Source organism: Anopheles marshallii, chromosome 3, assembly GCF_943734725.1.
Source record: "Anopheles marshallii chromosome 3, idAnoMarsDA_429_01, whole genome shotgun sequence".
Lineage (NCBI taxonomy): Eukaryota > Metazoa > Arthropoda > Insecta > Diptera > Culicidae > Anopheles > Anopheles marshallii.
Window position 1 is genome coordinate 63,325,328 of NC_071327.1, and position 19,433 is coordinate 63,344,760.

Sequence of the window (19,433 nt, forward strand, 5' to 3'; positions counted from 1 at the left end):
AAGAGCAGCAAGTCCATAACCACCGAAATAAAATATTCACCTACGGTGACGACGCCAACCGCACCGTCATTTGAATTTCGATTAGCACTTTTGTGCGGTTGCGTTTCGGGGAAGTCTTGGGCGGAGTGGCATACATGCATCTCCCCGAGGGAGGGGGGTTAGTTGGACAACGGTTTTTGCGGTGCATTCCTTCCCCAACTGGCACAGTGTGTCTTGTGGGGCGGTAAGTTAGAATCTAATTTCAATTTACCTGCCCGGTGCATACTGGTGATGTTATTACAATACCAAATTTACAGCACTTTTTCCGCTGGTGCATGTCTCGTTGAAGACGGCTAAACTGCAGCCTGTTACATCACACCATAGTGCAATGGCAAATTATCGCCCAATGTCCAGACACGCACGCAAGCAACGCACCAATAAACGTCACTCATAAAGCAAGTGCTGGTGCTGTTGCCCATTAACAATTCCGGTGTCTGTAAGCTTGACGTCAGGATTTAGCTCAGATTCTCCAGCGCCTGGGAGAGACACTGCATCCCGGCGCATATACACTTCCCATGCGGTAGGATCCACCATTGCTGGAACCGACAGGCAGGAGTTACCACCTTCCCGGTAGAGACTGGTCTACAATGTAGAGACATCATCATCCACCCCCGTACGGTGGGTGGTAATTGCATCCACAAACACACCCAAGGAAATAGCGCCATATAGTGTCCGGTGGTGGTACGTTCGGCGCGCAGTGCTTACTTGGCAAGCGGTAGGACGATTTGCCGTACACCAATCCCATTTATCGTGATGGACACACCAGGGCAGACTCATCCGTAAACCGACTCCGTACGACGAAACACATTGGACATTGTTCTGGAGCGGTCAAAACCCGAGCCGTGGACGAGTTGTCCTGAGGCGGTGGCCTCCCGGCCGCTGCTGGTGCACGGTGTGTGGATGAATGTTTTATTTATGTACCAGGGCCGTATCCAAAAACCGAACCATCCAAACATGTCGCCGCTGTCTCTCGCCGGCCGGAGAGTGTCGCTAGTAGTCGCACGCACGGAGTAACCGAGGCAGCTCGTCGACGCATTCCGACATCCTCGCTTGCGACCGCGAGGCTGCAGGACGAGCGATGAGCGTGAGTGAAGTGAGAGACCCAAACTCTCAACCCGTTGCCTGGATGTTTCAAGCGAACGAGGCGGAAAATTATGATCCGCTTATCCGCCGCAACCAACCGCCGGCCTGCCGGCACTAGAAGCTGGCCACCGGGAGTAGCTCTGTACAGAAGTCGCTTGACGCATTTCCATCAGTAGGCTCCGCTTTCCCCCAGAACCGGTTATGATGAACGGAACAGGGCATGTGAAATGTGGGACAAAGCTTTGGGGTGGATGCTTTTCCAACACTGAAGGCTTGCCGACTGTGTATCAAGTGCGCTTCGTATCCACCCGGTGCGGGCCGGGCAGTGAGTTCGCGGTGATAATGCTTTTGGAAACATAAACGGCTTTGCGCTTTCGTTGGTTGTACATAGTCGTCGGGCCCTATGTTTCTGTGGCATTCGATGGTGTGGGAGCCACGGCTTGGTTGTACGCACGCGGGAAGCTCATACCGGGTGCGATTATTTATAGGTCACTTTCCACCCAACGCCATTCTACCATCCTTAGACCACTGCTGGGTGGCGAGTGGGGTAGCATCGGGTGGAAATATGTTTTCCCAGCTTTCATCGTGCACTGCCAGTGTGTGCCGACCATCTCGCTCGCGAGCCGTGATTGTACCGCTAAGACACGAAACAATTACGCTGGGCGTTAAAGCAGACAGGCTAATTTAGTCGATAATGCTAAGCATCTTCACTACTTATAATTAATAATTGATATATTATAGTTTCGCGCGCTAAAAAATAAGCTATTGTCAATTTAGCATTTTGATAGATTTAAACCGTTGATGAAGTTCATGAGCACCTCAAAAAGCTCATCATTTTAATTATTGTGAGTAAGACGCTGTTAAATTAACAAACTATAATTGTGTTGCACCCCGTAGAACCCATTACCGAGATGCATACTGTTGTAACTGTGTAAAATGGGGGTAAAATAATGACAAGTGTGCACGCAAATACTCTTAACAATATCACTTTATTAGTGCTATGTAGGGCCGCCCGAGCGAGAGTGTCCCGATCCCGAACCGTACAGCATCCCAAAGGATGCAGGAACTCATCCGTGAGAGCCGTGGGGAATGATCCAGGTTGGATCATGTCGGGATCAGCTAGCTCCATAACACATACAATGCACGTTATTAAAGAAAGTTGTTATCAAACGTCCAACACTCATTAAAAACCTCACCAACATGCTAAGAAGAATAAAACCCCAAAATGCGTAGCATTGCATACATTTAGGCGTAAATAGATTTTCGAAGCGGCAGAGATTGTTCAGCTCAGTGAGTGTTTTTACAAAAAAATGATTGATAAAACAATGAACACCCCTGTATTTTGGGGAATTCTTTTAGGAAAAGGAATCACTTGCTTATGATTTAGAAGGAAAATAATAAATATTTAAATCAAATTAATTCATTTTCTCACACATACAGCCAAACACGTTGCAGCCATTTCACCTGAAAAATGCAATATTACAAGGCTTTATTGATGTTTATTTTTCACACACACACACACACGCAGCTTCGCACCATTCTGGTGTGTTCTTTATTGCATCTATACTTGCGGTCCACTCACAGCACAATTCTTAATTTCGGGCAAAATCGTTTTATACTTGACCAGTATTTGCTGCACCTTCGACGACCAGCAAACGCTCAGCCGCTGCTTGCTGGCAGTCAGCTCAATATCGGCCAGCTTTACGAACGCAGCCAACTTTGCATCGTACTCGGTCGAAATGACGGTAAAGTAAGTGGCAATCTGGAAGAAAACGAACAACAACAACAAAAAAAACAGACATGTCAGATGCACAGCGAAAACACCGGTTTCGCCTTTCGCCTACGAATGCTTACGTCAGTCGCACACTGTCCAATGCGTGTGGTTGCGGATGAGGACAGAAAGTGGCACGAGCTCGTATACGGATTAATAATCTCCTGATTGAAGGTGATCATTTCGATCTGCAGCAGTAATGCTTGCTGCAGCGACTGCAGCCGGTTGTACTCGCGATCGTAACACTCGCTGGCAAAGTTGGACGTGAGCAGAATGTTCTGCAGCAGGCTGGCGTACTTCCAGAAGCAGAAGCGAGAGAATGGACCGTTGGCGATCAGCACGTCCACCAGCACAGCGGCTGGATTTTCGCCCGCAAGGAAGGAGAAGTTGGACTCGATCGGTAGCAGCTTGGAAAGTTCGAGAATGCGCGGTACGTAAAGATCCTTGTAGGCTTTGAGCGTGGCCGCCAGTTTGGTGTTCTGTACCGCTTTGAGACCACCGATGGCTGTCGTCAGACCCGCTACGTTGTATTCGGTGGCGCTCGCCGTGGCCGAATCGAGGTCGCCAGCAAAGTTCGAAATCACCGCATTCATGGCATCCTCCACGGCAGTAGAGTAGGCAACCGTTTTATCGTAAAAGTCTTTGCCGGATGCGTCAATCTCGTCCAGCACCCGGTCCGAATCCAGCCGCAGCCCGTAGTAGTACTCGTCCGCCTGCTGAATGTTCTCCAGCGACGAGGTAATCGTGTACGTCAGTACGGGAATGCGATACGCTAGCAATGTCAGATGGCGCGTCAACTCCGCGACCAGATCGGCATTGATGAACTGCCGAACGAGCGCATCCGACACTGGCCCACCGTTGGCCGCGGTTTGTGCATCCTGTGCCGCTTTCTGCAGCACCACGAGGGTGGCTTCCAGCGCGGTCAGGCGCTTCGAAATGTGGAAGAAGTCATCCACCAGCTGATCGCGGACGTATATACCGAGCAGCGTCTCGAGGTTGTGTATCTGCTCCTGCAGCACAACGTTGATGTAATCCTCAAACGTAATCCGTGCCATGGTGATCAGTTGGAAGGTTGTCTCGACATTACCACTGTCGTTGTCCGACGCGGTCGTCAGCGCATCGATCAGGGCCGGACCGAGCGTGTTCACCTGCTGTCCGATGGCTTGCAATATCACTGCGGCATCTCGCAGCTTGCTAATGTCACTCTTCTGGACCGGGATGATGTAGTCATCCACGCGCAGAAAGTACTCCTTCGCCAGAACGGCTCGCGTGTTGATCTTCGTCACACCGGCGATCGTGCCCTGGATGCCAAAGTCCGGGCTGGAATGCGCGACCTGCCAAAGGAGAACGGAAAAAGACGAAACGAAAACAGCACACTCGTCAACCAGAAGCGGAGATCCCCGCCGTCGCCACCTATACCGACCTGCAGTATGCAGGCCAGCGCTACGGACACTACTAACGCGTACATGGCGCAAATATAACTGCAGATACGTGAAGAACCCGACCCGCTAGATTACGGTGGCCTTTGGGTGTCTTGTTTTCAAACTGCTCGTTGCTTCTACGAACGGCACCGTTTGGGGCCGTGCCGAAACACGTCGACCCGGGTTGCGGATCTGTGCCATCTGTGCAAACATCGCTCTCCGTCAGGATTTTTACAGTGCATGCGGTAGATGTTGCTTGCACAACTGAAAACACCTTCGTGCGCGGTAGTGTGTGAGTGTTTCGCAGTGCTAGCCGGGAGTCGATGGTTGGCACAACATGAGGATGGATTTTTTGGGCATCCAGTCGGAAGCGCTTCGGAGGCATGTCCGCCGATGGGCGAAAAACTTGAAGATTCATTTCATTCACTGTGGAGTTTGTGGCGAACTACTTTCTCCAGGGTTGCTCTCACTGCACAATACTAGAGCAATTAGTGAAGACTCAAGCTTCTGAAGGGTCTTTGCAATTTCTTTCAAAACGTCAGCGACTCTCAGCGAATATGAAGCAAACGAACTTATACTACCTTGGAAGTTGCAATTCCAGAGCACGAGAAGCATCGAATTTCCAAACAAAAAACGAATTAACAACAACAAACCACACTGTTACAAAACAAACTAGAGGCATTAGGTTTGAAGGTGATGCTTAACAGCCATCAGTTCTTTCTTTTAGATTGTCGGAGGAGAGAATCTTCATAGACGACCCACTTCCTTAGCCGGAAGGAAGCCTGCTTGAGTCAGGAGGCACCACACCCAGGGAACTGCCTGATTCTCAGAAGCACCATTGGACTAACAACTCCTCAAGCCTCAGAACCTATACCGGATGGTCCGTTAAGACATTTACATCTGCAATAGACCTTCTGGGTTCATTTATCCTTACTCAGAAGCTAACAAAACTCCCACGGCACCGTCACAGAATACAGCAATCAACTATCACTGTTAACTTATGGACGCTGCCCATCCGAGATGTGACTAAACGTCAACGTTCAAAGCCGGAACGGTATACCAGCAACCACGTCCTTTGTGCTCCGAAAACTGTGTGGAGCTAACTGTGATGACTTTAGCTAGTCAACAGCTGAATTTGGATCCGGAGATCCATCTCCATTCAGTGTTGTGGCCATATGTCACACATGTATTAGCTTTAAGTCATAGATACCGATGACAGCGTTCAAGGTTTCACAATAGAATTCTCGCACTTTCGCCTCATGAAATTCAAGGTCATTGTTGTAGAAGTGAGACTCCGGATGACTAGTCCATAAAGAGACCTCACCTGCTCAAATGCTGGAGATGCGGCGCATTAGCCCACAGACGGGCACGCACTTATCCTCAATATTGACATAGGAATTCCATGTTTCTGCTCCCGGCTGGAGCCTTATATGGCTTACTTTTAAGGTCCCGTTCGACGAACCTTTATTACAGCCCCCAACGAGTATGTCCATCTGGCAGGTCGAACATACCCCGAACTGTGTGGACACAACGGATTTTAGGTTTGACCATGACCTGGCCCTGATTCACCGGTTCCAATATGTCGCGGACTCATCTGCAGACACAACGGATTTCAGGGTTGCCAACCACATATTTCCTTAAAACCTTGCGGTTCCAATATCTCGAGGCCCACAGCCTTCCCAATTAGTTAAGCCATACTGAGTTAGTGAGAGGTCCTGTATGTCCGTATCCAGCACCGCCACTAGGAGCTTTGGGATAGGTTTTGTCGGTGACAACTCGTGGTAAGTATCAGATCGCACGAGCAAACCACCGATGGGTAGTCACCCCCTGCCCAACAGACATCAGTTAGTAGGTAATCACAGGTAGTGCAACGTCTGCTGCAGCGTGGCTTAGATACTATCACAAGTCTACAACAGTCGTTGAGCTTATCTCTCGACACGGGTTTTCATGAAGCACCGGACTTATCAGAAACGTGATCTCCAACGGAATTCCCTGCAAGACGCCAACGATATGAGGTACTTACTCACACAGACTGCAAGTCCCCATCCAAAGGGTTTTTTTCCCCAATAAGGCTTTTCCCAAATATTATAGCAAACCCAGCTTAACCCTCCTATCAGTTATCTTCTAATCAGCCGTGACACCGGGAAAAGGTAACTTTGGTATACAAACTGATAAAATCCGAATGTCGCAATGCTTATTGATAAGAGTATCGATATAAAAGCGCGCATTCAGAGCTCGATGTGCATATCAGTCGTATCCCCATACCTATCGGAAGTCCAAAATGAGGAACTCGGTTTCGGTTGTGATTCTTCTGGCAGTGCTCTGCGGTGTCGCTGCGCTGCCGGCAAAGCACAGTATCGATTGGTCCCAAGTGCGGCCGATCGAAGCGTTTGATCACATCAAGGCTCACCTGCCGGTCAACCGGTACACCGCACCCGGCACGCCGCAACGTCGCGTTGTGAACGGACAGGAAGCAAGTCCGGGCCAGTTTCCGTACCAGGTGGCACTCGTTGGGCAGTACGCGGCCGGGGTCGGGCTTTGCGGTGCTTCGATCCTTACGCCAAACTACATCCTGACTGCGGCCCACTGCGTCTACGACAGTTTCGACGCGTCCGTACCCATCGTGGGCGGTACGGCCATTTTGGGTGCACAGAACCGCATGGTGGAGGAACCGTCCCAGCAGCGCGTATCGTTCACATCGGGCGGCATCGTTGGCCATCCGGGATACACCTTGGAGAATGTGCGCAATGACATCGCTGTGGTACGGCTGGACGAACCGATCGTCTACACCGAGCGCATTCAACCGGTTCGGCTACCGGCCCGCTCCGACACACGGACCTTCGCCGGCGTGATTGGGACCGTGTCGGGATTCGGTGTGTACTCGGTGGCGAATCCAGCGCTGTCGGACGTGCTGAACTACGTCGCCAATCCGATCATTACGAATGCCGACTGTTTGGCGCAGTGGGGCGGTGTGGCGGAGTTGATTCAGGCCCAAAATATCTGCCACTCCGGCGATGGCGGTCGGTCCGCGTGCAACAGCGATTCCGGTGGCCCGCTGACGGTGCAGGACAATGCGGAAAGCTTGCTGGTGGGTGTCGTTTCCTTCGGTTCTTCGGGAGGATGTGATGACGGCATTCCGACGGTGTATGCCCGGGTTTCCTACTATTTGGGATGGATTGAAGACAACTCGGACTTTGTCGCTGACCCATGATGGGTTGATATTGGGATGAGTCATCTGGATGTGGTACATTAACAGGGAGCACCTGGTGAAAACCTTTAAGGGTTAACAGTGAGTTATGTTTAATTTCCAATTTTAATGTAAAGCTTCTGTTGATTAAACGTGCAAAATTTTATATAAATTTGAAGTTTTTTTTTAGTTTAAAAATTCTCTCCGGGGGTATCACACTGTACCTTTCTCCAAGCGGAATACTCTCAATCGCCGTACACCCATTTGGGCCACTCTCGGTACCGTTTGATTGGCGCGTTCTGCCGTCCGAACCCCGGCGTTATCCGCGAGGACCTGCTCACACCGCGCGTTGCAGCCGTGCGTTTGCCCTCGGCACTCGTTCTCACTCTCATTCGCACTCTCCTGCCGAGGGAAAGAAGGCACACCGAACAATAGCACGCATCGGACCGGCAGGCAGGTCTTCTCCGCCAACTCGAAATGAGTTGGTGACCGCCACCTTAAAGTGAGATTACGAGGTTTCACTCATGGATGCGCGCCCGTAGCATCGAGGTCTGTCTCCATCCCTGCTTGCCTGGTACGTTTGAGCGATCGAGCTCTCGATTTGCAGGAAAATCTGTCTCTCATGTGCTGCCGGCACGCGATAGTTATCGTCGAGGGAACAAAAACTGCCGCCGAAATGGGACGTATCCCGCATCCGCCGTGATGCGGAACGTATTATTCGAGCGTCAACGGGCGAACGCAGAGAAGGTGTAGCGCACAAGACGGCTGGCCGGCAACAGTGCCCGGCTAGCTCAGTCGGTAGAGCATGAGACTCTTAATCTCAGGGTCGTGGGTTCGAGCCCCACGTTGGGCGAGTGAATAAACCTTTTTTTTATAGCCAACCAGCCATATGCTGAAGTAATCCATCCAAACTCTCCTTGCCGCAGACCCACCCCCGTTTCCACAGACACTAGACGCTGAGTCGGCGGAATAGTTAGACGGGTCATAAGCGGCTCTTATTTATAAAACCTTGTGAAGACTCCAAAAACCTGTGGCAATTATTTGAATGAAGCCCTTAAGCGGCGCTAGTAGTTACAATATTTTAAAGCGATATACAATTTGATTAATTTTTTTATGTTTTTTAAGCGCATTTTAAATAAAAAAGAATAATTAATTTGCCTTCACTGTAGCGTAAACACACCGGACTTTTTGTGTATAACGCACTGTACAACTTCTACACAACAGTACACAACGTACACACACAAACGCGCGCATGTGCTGTCTCACAATTCCACTCATTTCACTCAAGCTAAGCATTCGTCTTAGCCTCTGTGCGAGACCAATTTTGCCAATTAGCTTTGTTTAGCTGCGTTTACATGCAGCGATATAACTGTAACTTGTAACGATTGTGAATTGTGTAGGCCAGCCTTAACTTCACTATGAGCTCCTCTTCACAACATGAAAGATCACGATTAGTTTTCTCACTTTTCCCGATACGATGGCTAGTTAGGGAGAGCGAGAGAGCATGAAAGTCGGGCTATCAGTGAGTGCTGGGATGCTGATGAGTGATGATAGGGCGGGTGAGTGTCCCGACAAATGATGCAGTACGGACCAATCGTCTCGTACAAATAAGCGTCGATTTGGTTTTTATTTTTCAATAAACCTTTAACCAAGTTGAAAACTATCATCAATGTTGGAATGGTTAGCGTTTTACACGCCAAGCAGTTTTGGTGATATGAACGGCATTGTGCAGGTACTGCTCAAAAAAGAGTGACTCAATTTTCCATACCACCATTCTGGGATCTCTGTTTATGTACACATGTACGCACCACCTATTCACCCGCCTCTTTAGCTCAGTAGGCAGAGCGCTGGTCTTGTAAACCAGCGGTCGTGAGTTCGATTCTCACAGGAGGCAGAGATTTGCTCTCGAAATGATTTCTTTTTTTTAACTTACTACAGTCAACACCTTAACGTGAATAAGTGTGTGTTTAACACAAAACGCACATAATTACGGTTTTATCAACAAAACTGGGGACAAAATGGCGTACTTACAATACTTACCTTTTTGTCAGTAACACTATTGATCTATCATTAAAAATCCGTTGCTATTTCTCGCCAGCACGGAAACGCTCAACCGATCGGGTAGCTCCAGACCACCTTCCAAGGAGAAGGTCAAAAGGGGTTAGCAAGCACCGGAAGGACCCTGCTTGCATGTCGGCTCATTCGTTGGCACCTCACCAGTAATGAAGAGCTTAACAGATTTAGGGCAGCTCAGGAAGCAGCATGCTTGACTTCCGGCTGATTTGAGGTATCCTGGGTACATCTGCTATACCATCACTAGTGGTGAGGTCTCAACAACCAGAACCGCTTAAAGAGGGTCAAACAGTGAATTGATTTCTATTGCTATTGAATTAAAAAGATAAGTTTGCACTTTTTCCTACAGTGACCTTATTTTCTTAAACCACCAGATTCAACGGATTAACAGAACATCATATGGTATCATCAGCAAACGGATACAATCTACAAAGTCTGATTTTATTCTTCTATCGATTAAGCCAAACATTTCCAACCAATGAATTACAATCAATGAGGGATCTGATGCATGCTACAACAATAAATTACCAAAAAACAAAAGTGTTATTACACAGCTTATCGGACATATAGTATGGAATCCGCCCTATAAACTTCCAGATCATCGGAAAAAAAAACGATTGCACATTCGTGTGATGATAACGTTCGGTTGGCCGGTCGCCGGTCCTAGCTTAGTTGAGCATCGTGTGCCGATCATAGATATTACGCCGCTGTTCACGTACCTGGCGCTTCCATTTGTCTTGCTGGTGGCCAACCCGGTTTAGCACGTTGTTTTCGCGCACATGCATATCCTGCCCATTGCCCACAGTGACGGCCGTATCGTCCTGTAAGAAAAAAGAAACATCGATAGGACCATGTGTTATTCGGGAATTTCCAAACGGGAGGGAGCGAACAACACTAAACCAGCCAATAATAAATATAAAAAAGAACCATCCCTTTGCACCGGATTGTTAGTTACAAAAGACAGATGAAATGATTAGCGAACATAAATTTGGGCACATGCTACCAAATTGATACGGAACCATGAGCAAGAGTTACATAAAGGTAATGAAATTATAAAACAAATAAAAACAGATAAGCGTTGTTTTTATTCCGTGTATCGGAAATTGGAATGAATGGCAGTCAGGACGAGATGAAGGAGCCTCCTAAAGACTCGATTCTATGTCGACGTCAAGGATGTGTGTATGGTAGGAACATTTCGTAACAGCGACAAATGTCGACCGGTCGGAGGTTTTTCTCCAGGAGTATTCAAATCGTTGCACCACCTTAATCACTTATTAGACGCACCCGCTCATGAACGTCGGGGCGATGGTTTGTGGCCAAAAACTCTACCTCACTGTCGCTCCCACTGTCCTCGGACCGGACAATGGTCGTTGTTACGAATGTTCCGCTGTACTTATTTCTATACGTGTCGCGAAATTGGCGCTGCGACCCATTAATGCTAGTGCTTGTGGACTTAGTGCTAATACTATCACTGGCGATAATCACATCTTCATTCGTATGCTCCTGGTAGTTAGCTTTCACGCGCTTGTTCAGCAGCGGATCCAAACACATCAGGAACAGCATGTAGATAACGAGCAGCGAAATGATCCATATCACAATGATAACAACGACCTGTAAAACGTATGACAACAAAAGGAACATGAGAATGCGGGGGTAATGCAGAAATCGTTCCACTATCCAGATGTACCTTTATGATGGTCGTGTTGCGGTTCTCGTACTTGCAGTCACACCGCGGACAGATCTCTTGCCCCTTTACATTAGGGATCTTGTTCGCTAGCCGGGGCAGGATGACACCGTCGCAGTTGCATTTGTTCGGTGGTACATTATCGATGATCAGCATCCGATCGGTGCCCTCCTGCGTGGTGTTATCCACCTTCTTGAAGCTCGGACAGATGCATTTGCACCGTTTATCTTCGTACGATTGGCTCTAGGGGGGCGTAAAAAGCGGAGAAAAGCGATAAAGAACAGTCGCCAAGATGACGTTGTAATCATATTGGTGGTGGTAGAGCTTTGTTTATTCGTCCGGTTGGTTTGAGTTTGAGAACCTTCCAACCACTTACCTGTGTGGATGCAATGTGGAATATTATCACTATGGTTATACTATACAGCAGTTTACGATACATTGTGGCGCTGTTCAAGAGCTACATACGCGAAAATTTTCACTTAATTTATGCCTACCAAGCAGAATGTTGTTTTCATTTGTGTCCGCGGACAAAACCGATAGAAGCAGGCGCAGAAGAAACACCAACTTTGACATAACGTCAAATGATACCCCAACTGTCACTCTGTTGTGGTCCGCGCAGTGCTAGTGACCGTTTTTATTGGCCCAAGAATTGTAGGATGATAATAATATAATTTTAAAAGCATTATTTACTTAACGATCCTACTATTAAAGTCTCTTTGCATACGTTTCATATACTAAATCAATTCGAAAAAAATAAAACAAACCGAAAGAGCATCACCAACAACAACACGCAATGCGTCAACATGCAATATGTCAAAATAATTTTCATTCCGTTACCTGTTTTCCTTCGGCGACATCGCGTTGGACAACAAAAACTTGCTGCTTTCTAAAAGAAACAGGAATTTTCTTCGTCGTGCTTGTGGGCAAAGCATTAGCAGCATCGAATAAAGCTGCTCGTTATTCTTTTACACAACCTCCATTCAACGTCACCAGGTGTCGCGAAGTCCGTAATTGCAAAAGAATCCGTCTACCGGTTTAGAAGAGCTCCTCCGTTTCAAAGTATTTTTCAGAGAAAACAACCGTAAACATGGCGAGTAAGTAGAGCGAAACAGTAATTCGTAGGTTGGTAAAGTATGTTCCAAATACGAGAAACCATAATTCGTTCCGATAAGGATTAATCTTCTTCGAGTGCACTTGGTGGAACATTCCGGGAGCTTCCTTCCATTTAACTTCCAGCTACGATAAGAGTAGCGAGAGCACATACTACCCCGCTGCTGTGACCCTCATTATTGTGGTGTTTTGCTTGAAATGGTACTCCAGATCACAGATAACATGAACAGGATTAATTCTAGCAGCCAGCGGATGAGGCGAACAAAAATTGTTTGAAGAATCATTCAAGCGACCAATGTGAACTGATAGTCGAGGTTGCGTAATGACGTTGTGGATCGTGTTGTTGCTTTGATTGCTTCGATGGAGGCTTGTCACTGAAAGTGAAGGTGTTGGAAATGATCATTATCGCCTAATTTTAATCTCATTCTCTTTTCCCGTTCCCTGCCAGGTGCCAATCCATTCCAGAGTTTGCTGAAGGAGATCAACGTCAATGGAGAAACATTCCATTACTTCGACATTGCCTCATTCCCGGAGTACCGTGAGTATTTTTTGTCCATCATTTATGTATTCCCACTTCTGAAAGTTATTTTCTACCTCTTCTGCTTTTAGGTGAACTTCCTTACAGTGTGCGCGTGCTGCTTGAATCAGCCGTTCGAAATTGTGACAATTTCCAGGTGCTGGAGAAGGACGTACGAGGCATTCTACGATGGAAGCAAATGAAGGGCACACCGTCGTCGGAGGACGAGCTGGAAATTCCTTTCAAGCCGGCACGTGTTATTCTGCAGGATTTTACCGGCGTACCGGCAGTGGTCGATTTTGCCGCCATGCGTGACGCTGTCCTAAAGCTCGGAGGTGACCCGGACCGTATCAATCCAATCTGTCCCTCCGATCTCGTAATCGACCATTCGGTACAGGTGGATTTCGCGCGCAGTGAGGATGCGTTGGCCAAAAACCAGGATCTGGAGTTTGAACGCAACCGCGAACGGTTCACGTTCCTGAAGTGGGGTGCCAAGGCGTTCAACAACATGCTCATCATTCCGCCCGGTTCGGGCATCGTACATCAGGTGAATCTGGAGTACCTGGCCCGGGTTGTGTTTCAGGACGCAAAGGATGGTGCGGTGCGGATGCTCTACCCGGACAGTGTCGTCGGGACCGATTCGCACACGACCATGATCAATGGGCTCGGTGTGGTTGGTTGGGGTGTTGGTGGAATCGAAGCCGAAGCTGTCATGCTCGGTCAGGCCATTTCGATGCTGCTACCGGAGGTCATCGGTTATAAGCTGATGGGCAAACTAAGCCCACTGGTAACTTCCACCGATCTGGTGCTTACGATCACGAAGCATCTGCGCCAGATTGGTGTGGTGGGCAAGTTTGTAGAATTCTTCGGCCCGGGAGTGAGCGAACTGTCGATTGCGGATCGTGCTACGATTAGTAACATGTGCCCGGAGTATGGTGCCACCGTCGGTTACTTCCCGGTGGACAAGAACGCGCTCGACTATCTGCGTCAGACAAACCGGGCCGAGGAGAAGGTGCGTGTGATAGAAGCTTACCTGAAGGCCACGGATCAGCTGCGTGATTTTGGCAAAGCCGAACAGGATCCGGTTTTTACGCAAATCGTTGAGCTGGATCTGGCCAGTGTGGTGACATCCGTATCAGGTCCGAAGCGCCCGCACGATCGTGTCGCCGTGAGCGAGATGCAGGAAGACTTCCGGCAGTGTTTGATCAGCAAGGTCGGTTTCAAGGGTTTCGCCGTACCGGAGGCGGAACTTGGTGCGGAGGGCACATTCAGCTGGACCGACGGCAAGACGTACGCACTGCGTCACGGTTCGGTCGTGATTGCAGCGATCACGTCGTGCACCAACACAAGCAATCCATCGGTAATGCTGGGAGCGGGCATGCTCGCAAAGAAAGCAGTAGAAGCAGGACTGAAGGTGGCACCGTACATCAAAACTTCCCTGTCGCCAGGAAGCGGTGTCGTCACGTACTATCTGAAGGAATCGGGTGTGATTCCGGCACTTGAAGAACTTGGATTCAACGTAGTTGGGTACGGTTGCATGACCTGCATCGGCAATTCGGGCCCACTGGACGATAATGTGGCGAACACGATCGAGAAGAACAATCTCGTGTGCTGTGGCGTACTGTCCGGCAATCGTAACTTCGAGGGCCGCATACACCCGAACACCCGTGCCAACTATCTGGCCAGTCCACTGTTGGTGATTGCGTACGCACTCGCCGGCACGGTGGACATTGACTTCGAGAAGCAACCGCTCGGTACGCGCCCGGATGGGTCGGCCGTGTTCCTGCGTGACATTTGGCCTACGCGTCAGGAGATTCAGGCCGTGGAACAGCAGCACGTCATTCCGGCCATGTTCCGCGATGTGTACGCAAAGGTTGAACTTGGTTCGCCCGCCTGGCAGGGTTTGAATGCACCGACCGGCAAGCTGTACCCGTGGGATACCGCCTCAACGTACATCAAGCGACCGCCGTTCTTCGAGGGCATGACGCGTGAGTTGCCCACGCTGGGAAGCATCACCAATGCGCGCGCCTTGCTGAATCTGGGCGATTCCGTCACAACCGACCACATATCACCGGCCGGTTCGATTGCGCGAAACAGTCCGGCCGCTCGGTTCCTGTCCGACCGTGGCCTCACGCCGCGTGATTTCAACTCGTACGGTTCACGGCGCGGTAACGATGACATTATGGCACGCGGCACGTTCGCCAACATTCGGCTAGTGAACAAGCTAGTACCGCGACCGGGACCCCGTACGCTGCACATTCCCAGCGGCGAGGAGATGGACGTGTTCGATTGTGCGCAGCGGTACGCCGGCGAAGGTACACCGTTGATTGCGCTCGTGGGTAAGGATTACGGCAGCGGTTCGAGCCGTGACTGGGCAGCGAAGGGCCCGTATCTGCTGGGTATCCGTGCGGTCATCGCGGAATCGTACGAGCGCATTCATCGTTCCAATCTGGTCGGGATGGGTATTGTGCCGCTGCAGTATCTGGCCGGCGAGAACGCGGAGAGCCTTGGGCTGACGGGCCAGGAGCTGTTCAGCGTAGCCATACCGGCGAACTGCAAACCGCACGAGCGCATCACCGTCAGCACGGACGGTGGTAAAACGTTCGAGGTGATTGCGCGCTTCGACACGGAGGTTGACCTCGAGTACTTCCGTAACGGTGGCATCCTCAACTACATGATCCGGAAGATGATCGACTAGGGTGGAAAACCCGTGCTGTTGCTACCTTATATTACATACTGTCGTACGAACAATTTTTGATACTTTACTCTATGAAATTTTGTTACAAAAAAAAGAGGCAAAGCTCACGAGAGAGGCAATAAAGATGCTTTAACGCGGTTGGTTTTTGGGTGGGTATAAAACTACACGCTGTTGTTGTTGTGTACATCTTCACAATCCGAAGGATTTTTCCGAAACTCTCCAAGGGGAAGAGCAAGCAGTAGCAGGGGTTTTCCCTGCCACCAGCTGGCTGTTGTGCCGGCATCTGTTCGCTTTCACTCGCTCAATTCGCTCACCAACACATTCACACACACACTATGAAACCTATCCCCTTGTGTTTGGGAGGGAAAAACGAATCCGCTCGTTGGGTGCAACATAGCAACCGGTGTGTATTTCGATGAAAATTGGAAAATTTCCCCTCCTTTCTGCAATACTGCGAGCGAACCGTGCGCGCTAGTGTTAGTGTGCGGGGAAAGGGAACACTACCAGCCGAACGACCGTCTAGAACGCTCGCAAACAAATCGTTTGTCCTGGGAGTTTGCAGTCAAAAACCCGCTCCGCACGGCTAGTAGCGTATCGGCCGAGAAAACACATGGTCGCGGCTGAGCATTCCGCTGTAGCAGTGGCGCCGCGTGTGGAAAAAAAACGTTCTGTTCCACCGACCCGGTCGGGATGAGCTCATCGCGGTGGTCCGGGATCAGATGATGCTGAGGGTTCGATTTTCCACCCGCGTGCGACGTATGAGCGACGGTTAAGCTCAGCGAGACCGCAAGGTGGTGACACATATTCGTGGAGTGTGCGTGCGTGAGTGTGTGTGCTTAATTTGTGTTGTCTATTTGTTTTGTTTGTGCGATTTTTTTCCCCCCGATATTTTGAACACCGTAGCGAACACTCACACTAGTGCAGTTGCAGTGCTACGCGCGTAGCAGGAACCGTAGGAACCGTACGGGAAAAGGAAAACTCACAATAATCATCTGGTTTTTTTTTTGTAATGAACGGCGGCTCCAACACACGTCAAGATGTGGCGGTGGTCGTACATAAGTAAAAGGTCGTCTAAAAACCCGTGTGATCGGAACGATTCGATCGATATAGGGAATGGTTTGGTTGCGTGCTACTCGCGACTCATTATGGACAGTGCAGAACAGAACATTCCGTCACTGCGGGCACTAATGAAGATTTTCATTCTCCGACATCAGACGTTCCGATCAAAAGACGGTGCGCTCCGAAGGGCGAACCTGGTGCGTATCAATCCGTGGAAACTAATAACGTCAGCGACGACACTTGCATCTTTGTGTGTGTGTGTGTTGGGTTGCGCGGTTTTCCACACAGATCCCGCCCAAGCCCCCCCTCCCGGGGGGGAGCCAGTCATGCCGTCAGTCGGTCGCCGCCTCGCCGACTGACGAGTGTGCTGCCGATATGATGGGTGGAAATAACTTTTCATCGTTCGTGTCTCCGGGCGGTTGGAAAAACCATCCCCACCCCCACACCCCGTCGCACGCCGTAGCACATGGAGACGCAAACTCAACAACCGGCCACAGTTCTCCGCAGCATCTTCCCACGCCAAACGGAGACACACACCGGGCGAAGATGGTCTTGTGGGGGTGGGGGGTGGTGGAGGGTGTGCTTCATTTTTTGGTAGTCCCAACCCCCCACCCCCCTCGTCGCGTGTGCATCTAGAGCAAGCGCTTTTGCGGATGGTGGGTGACAGGCAGAACGCTCAACGCCAACTATGTGTGGAGTGCGTGTCTGGGTCAAAAGTGGAGAGCTGGTTTATTGCTAGCACCTGCTCATTTAGGTGCGATCCTAGCAATCGCTGAGGAACTGGTCGCATTACCAGTGAAAGATTCGGTACAGAACATTTCGCTTCCAGCGGTGCTCTGTGACGGCCGCAGTTCTCGCGCGTGTGTGTCTCTCTCTGTGTGTATCAAGTGTTGCAAGACAAATTCTACCAATTCTCCATAAAATTTATCATCGGTGCCAAAAAAAAAACAAATCGTTGATCGAACATTGGCTAGAAGTTGGGACCAACCATTCTCGAACAGCACGGCTAATTCTCGGCCCAACCCCGTGCTACTGGCCGGGTAGCTGGGATCTACAGTCCAGCCGGCGCAGTGCGGTGGGCAGTTGGCAGTGGCGAAATAGGGATGCTCTAGGTTCGGCGAAGATATTTCTGTACATCAGCAGACTTGAGTTCCGCGACGGTAATCCAGCCACCAGCACCACCGGACAGAGCATGCATCTCTTTCGCGGTCCCATTAACGTGTGAATATACGTGTGTGTGTGTGTGTGTGTGTGTGTTTTCCGGTGTCGTCATCCGAGTGAAGTGGATGGTTCCTTCTATTTTTTTTTTCATTTCCCTTAGCAGTGTCATTTTGCAATTCTGAAGCAAAAAAAAAAAAAACAACATATTGACCACAGCTGCCTCGCCTGTGGTATTTCGATCAAAAGTTTTCCCCCTGAAGGAAAGTTCCAGTGCGGCAGGGAAATCAGTACGGGCCGGTACATAAATACGCAACTGGTGCGGAGACCAACAGTTGGTTGCTGACGACGCGGTTCACTGTGTGTGTGTGTGGGTGTAAGATCCGTCCAACCATGCCCCCGTCATACTGCTCGGTGAAGGGTTGTACCAACAGCCGTAGCCCTTACTGCAGTTTGTACTGCTTCCCGAAGGATGTTATCATGTAAGTATAGAATTATCCGTTCCGAAACGAAACGCGTGCTTTCAAAACGGTGAAACAAAAAACCCGGACTCTCCTTGAGCCTTACGATGGGGATGAGAGATGCTTGTTGGGCCTAACCACCAGTAGTGCCATAGCAACGGTTCACAAGTACTCGGAGGAGGGGGGAGGGGAGGGGGGGGGGAGGTTTGTCAGGAACCTGGCACCGTTTCGATCGATAAGCAACCGTCGGTTTGCAGCTAAGAAAAACCTTCTCCTCGCACATCTCGCAGCTCCCACGCACATTCGTGCCGTGCTTGTTTTCCTGAGCGTTTGGTTACAAGACGGTCGCTGGGTTTCTACCCAGAATCTGGCGTACACACGAGCTGGGTTTTCATTCGTTGCGGCATGCGGCGCAGCTTCTGGGGAATTTTCATGGCTAGCTGTGATGTGAAGTCAGGGCAGCAAATTGGTTTGAGTTCTGTCATGAACAAAATAGGACATCTTGACTAAATCGTGTCACTGTTGCAGATCCTTCACTTCTAGCCCATCCTTAACGTCTGTTGGTTGCAAACATCTCAACTCTGTTGTGCATTGGCAAACAACAGCACCGGTAACTCTGATGTTCCCACTCAGGGTTACTACGGAATCTAAGAATCCTTGGATCCTTGGAGAATCCGCGAATTCTTGGATAGACCAAATCGTGTCGGTTTTGCAGATTTCTAGCACATCCTTAACGTCTGTTGGTCTCAAACTTCTCAACTCCGCCATGCAATCACAAACAACAACATCAGTAACTCTGATGTCTAACCCAGGTTTATTACGAAACTGAGACTCCTTGGATCATTGGAGAGCCCGAGATTTCTTGGATTGACCAAATTGTGTCACTTTCGCAGAATTCTAGCACATTCTGAACGTCTGTTGGTCCCAAACATCTTTTCTTTGCTATGCATTCGACAACAACATCAGTAAGTCTGATGCCCCACCCAGGGTTACTACGGATACAGAGAATCCTGGGATCCTTGGAGAATCCGAGAATTCTTGAAGTCTTTAGCAGATTGACCAAATTATGTTACTTTTGCAGATTTCTAGCACATCCCTTAAACGTCTACTGGTCTGAAACATCTCATCTTTGCTATGCATTCTACAACAGATTCAGTACCTCTGATGTCCAA

General features: G+C 49.5%; 4 protein-coding genes and 2 non-coding genes across 6 annotated transcripts; 4 read left to right on the forward strand and 2 right to left on the reverse strand.

The window, feature by feature from the left end:
• Positions 1–2,683: 2,683 nt before the first annotated feature.
• LOC128711540 (uncharacterized) lies at positions 2,684–4,361 on the reverse strand. The gene is made up of 3 exons (XM_053806420.1): positions 4,317–4,361; positions 2,977–4,227; positions 2,684–2,884 (listed from the first exon to the last, which is right to left on the reverse strand). The coding sequence occupies exons 1-3, from the start codon at positions 4,359–4,361 to the stop codon at positions 2,684–2,686; spliced, it is 1,497 nt and encodes a 498-aa protein (XP_053662395.1).
• Positions 4,362–6,595: 2,234 nt separating this feature from the next.
• Positions 6,596–7,525, forward strand: LOC128711542 (brachyurin-like). Its single transcript, XM_053806423.1, has one exon. The coding sequence runs from the start codon at positions 6,596–6,598 to the stop codon at positions 7,523–7,525; it is 930 nt and encodes a 309-aa protein (XP_053662398.1).
• Positions 7,526–8,281: 756 nt separating this feature from the next.
• Trnak-cuu (transfer RNA lysine (anticodon CUU)) lies at positions 8,282–8,354 on the forward strand. Its single transcript has one exon. It is a non-coding gene; the product is annotated as a tRNA-Lys (tRNA).
• A 968-nt stretch (positions 8,355–9,322) lies between these two features.
• Positions 9,323–9,395, forward strand: Trnat-ugu (transfer RNA threonine (anticodon UGU)). The gene has a single exon. It is a non-coding gene; the product is annotated as a tRNA-Thr (tRNA).
• An 847-nt stretch (positions 9,396–10,242) lies between these two features.
• LOC128713671 (uncharacterized protein CG1161) lies at positions 10,243–11,697 on the reverse strand. Its single transcript, XM_053808533.1, has 4 exons — positions 11,635–11,697; positions 11,262–11,501; positions 11,060–11,185; positions 10,243–10,395 (listed from the first exon to the last, which is right to left on the reverse strand). The coding sequence occupies exons 1-4, from the start codon at positions 11,695–11,697 to the stop codon at positions 10,243–10,245; spliced, it is 582 nt and encodes a 193-aa protein (XP_053664508.1).
• A 648-nt stretch (positions 11,698–12,345) lies between these two features.
• On the forward strand, positions 12,346–15,583 carry LOC128712987 (cytoplasmic aconitate hydratase-like). The gene is made up of 3 exons (XM_053807851.1): positions 12,346–12,352; positions 12,805–12,906; positions 12,978–15,583. Exons 1-3 carry the CDS (start codon positions 12,346–12,348, stop codon positions 15,581–15,583), a joined length of 2,715 nt encoding a protein of 904 aa, XP_053663826.1.
• The last annotated feature ends 3,850 nt before the right edge of the window (positions 15,584–19,433 follow it).

Bases quoted from the DNA above. Each gene is read 5' to 3' on its own strand.
- LOC128712987 (XM_053807851.1), top strand. The intron at 12,907-12,977 runs GTGAGTATTTTT...TTCTGCTTTTAG, and splicing joins TGCCTCATTCCCGGAGTACC to GTGAACTTCCTTACAGTGTG.
- LOC128713671 (XM_053808533.1), bottom strand. From the start codon at position 11,697: ATGTATCGTAAACTGCTGTATAGTATAACCATAGTGATAATATTCCAC. The intron at 11,186-11,261 runs GTACATCTGGAT...TACGTTTTACAG, and splicing joins GCAACACGACCATCATAAAG to GTCGTTGTTATCATTGTGAT. The intron at 10,396-11,059 runs GTGATTATCGCC...TTTTTCTTACAG, and splicing joins AGGAGCATACGAATGAAGAT to GACGATACGGCCGTCACTGT.
- LOC128711542 (XM_053806423.1), top strand. From the start codon at position 6,596: ATGAGGAACTCGGTTTCGGTTGTGATTCTTCTGGCAGTGCTCTGCGGT.
- LOC128711540 (XM_053806420.1), bottom strand. From the start codon at position 4,361: ATGTACGCGTTAGTAGTGTCCGTAGCGCTGGCCTGCATACTGCAG. The intron at 4,228-4,316 runs GTCGGTATAGGT...CTCCTTTGGCAG, and splicing joins CGCTGGCCTGCATACTGCAG to GTCGCGCATTCCAGCCCGGA. The intron at 2,885-2,976 runs GTAAGCATTCGT...GTTTTCTTCCAG, and splicing joins TTGGACAGTGTGCGACTGAC to ATTGCCACTTACTTTACCGT.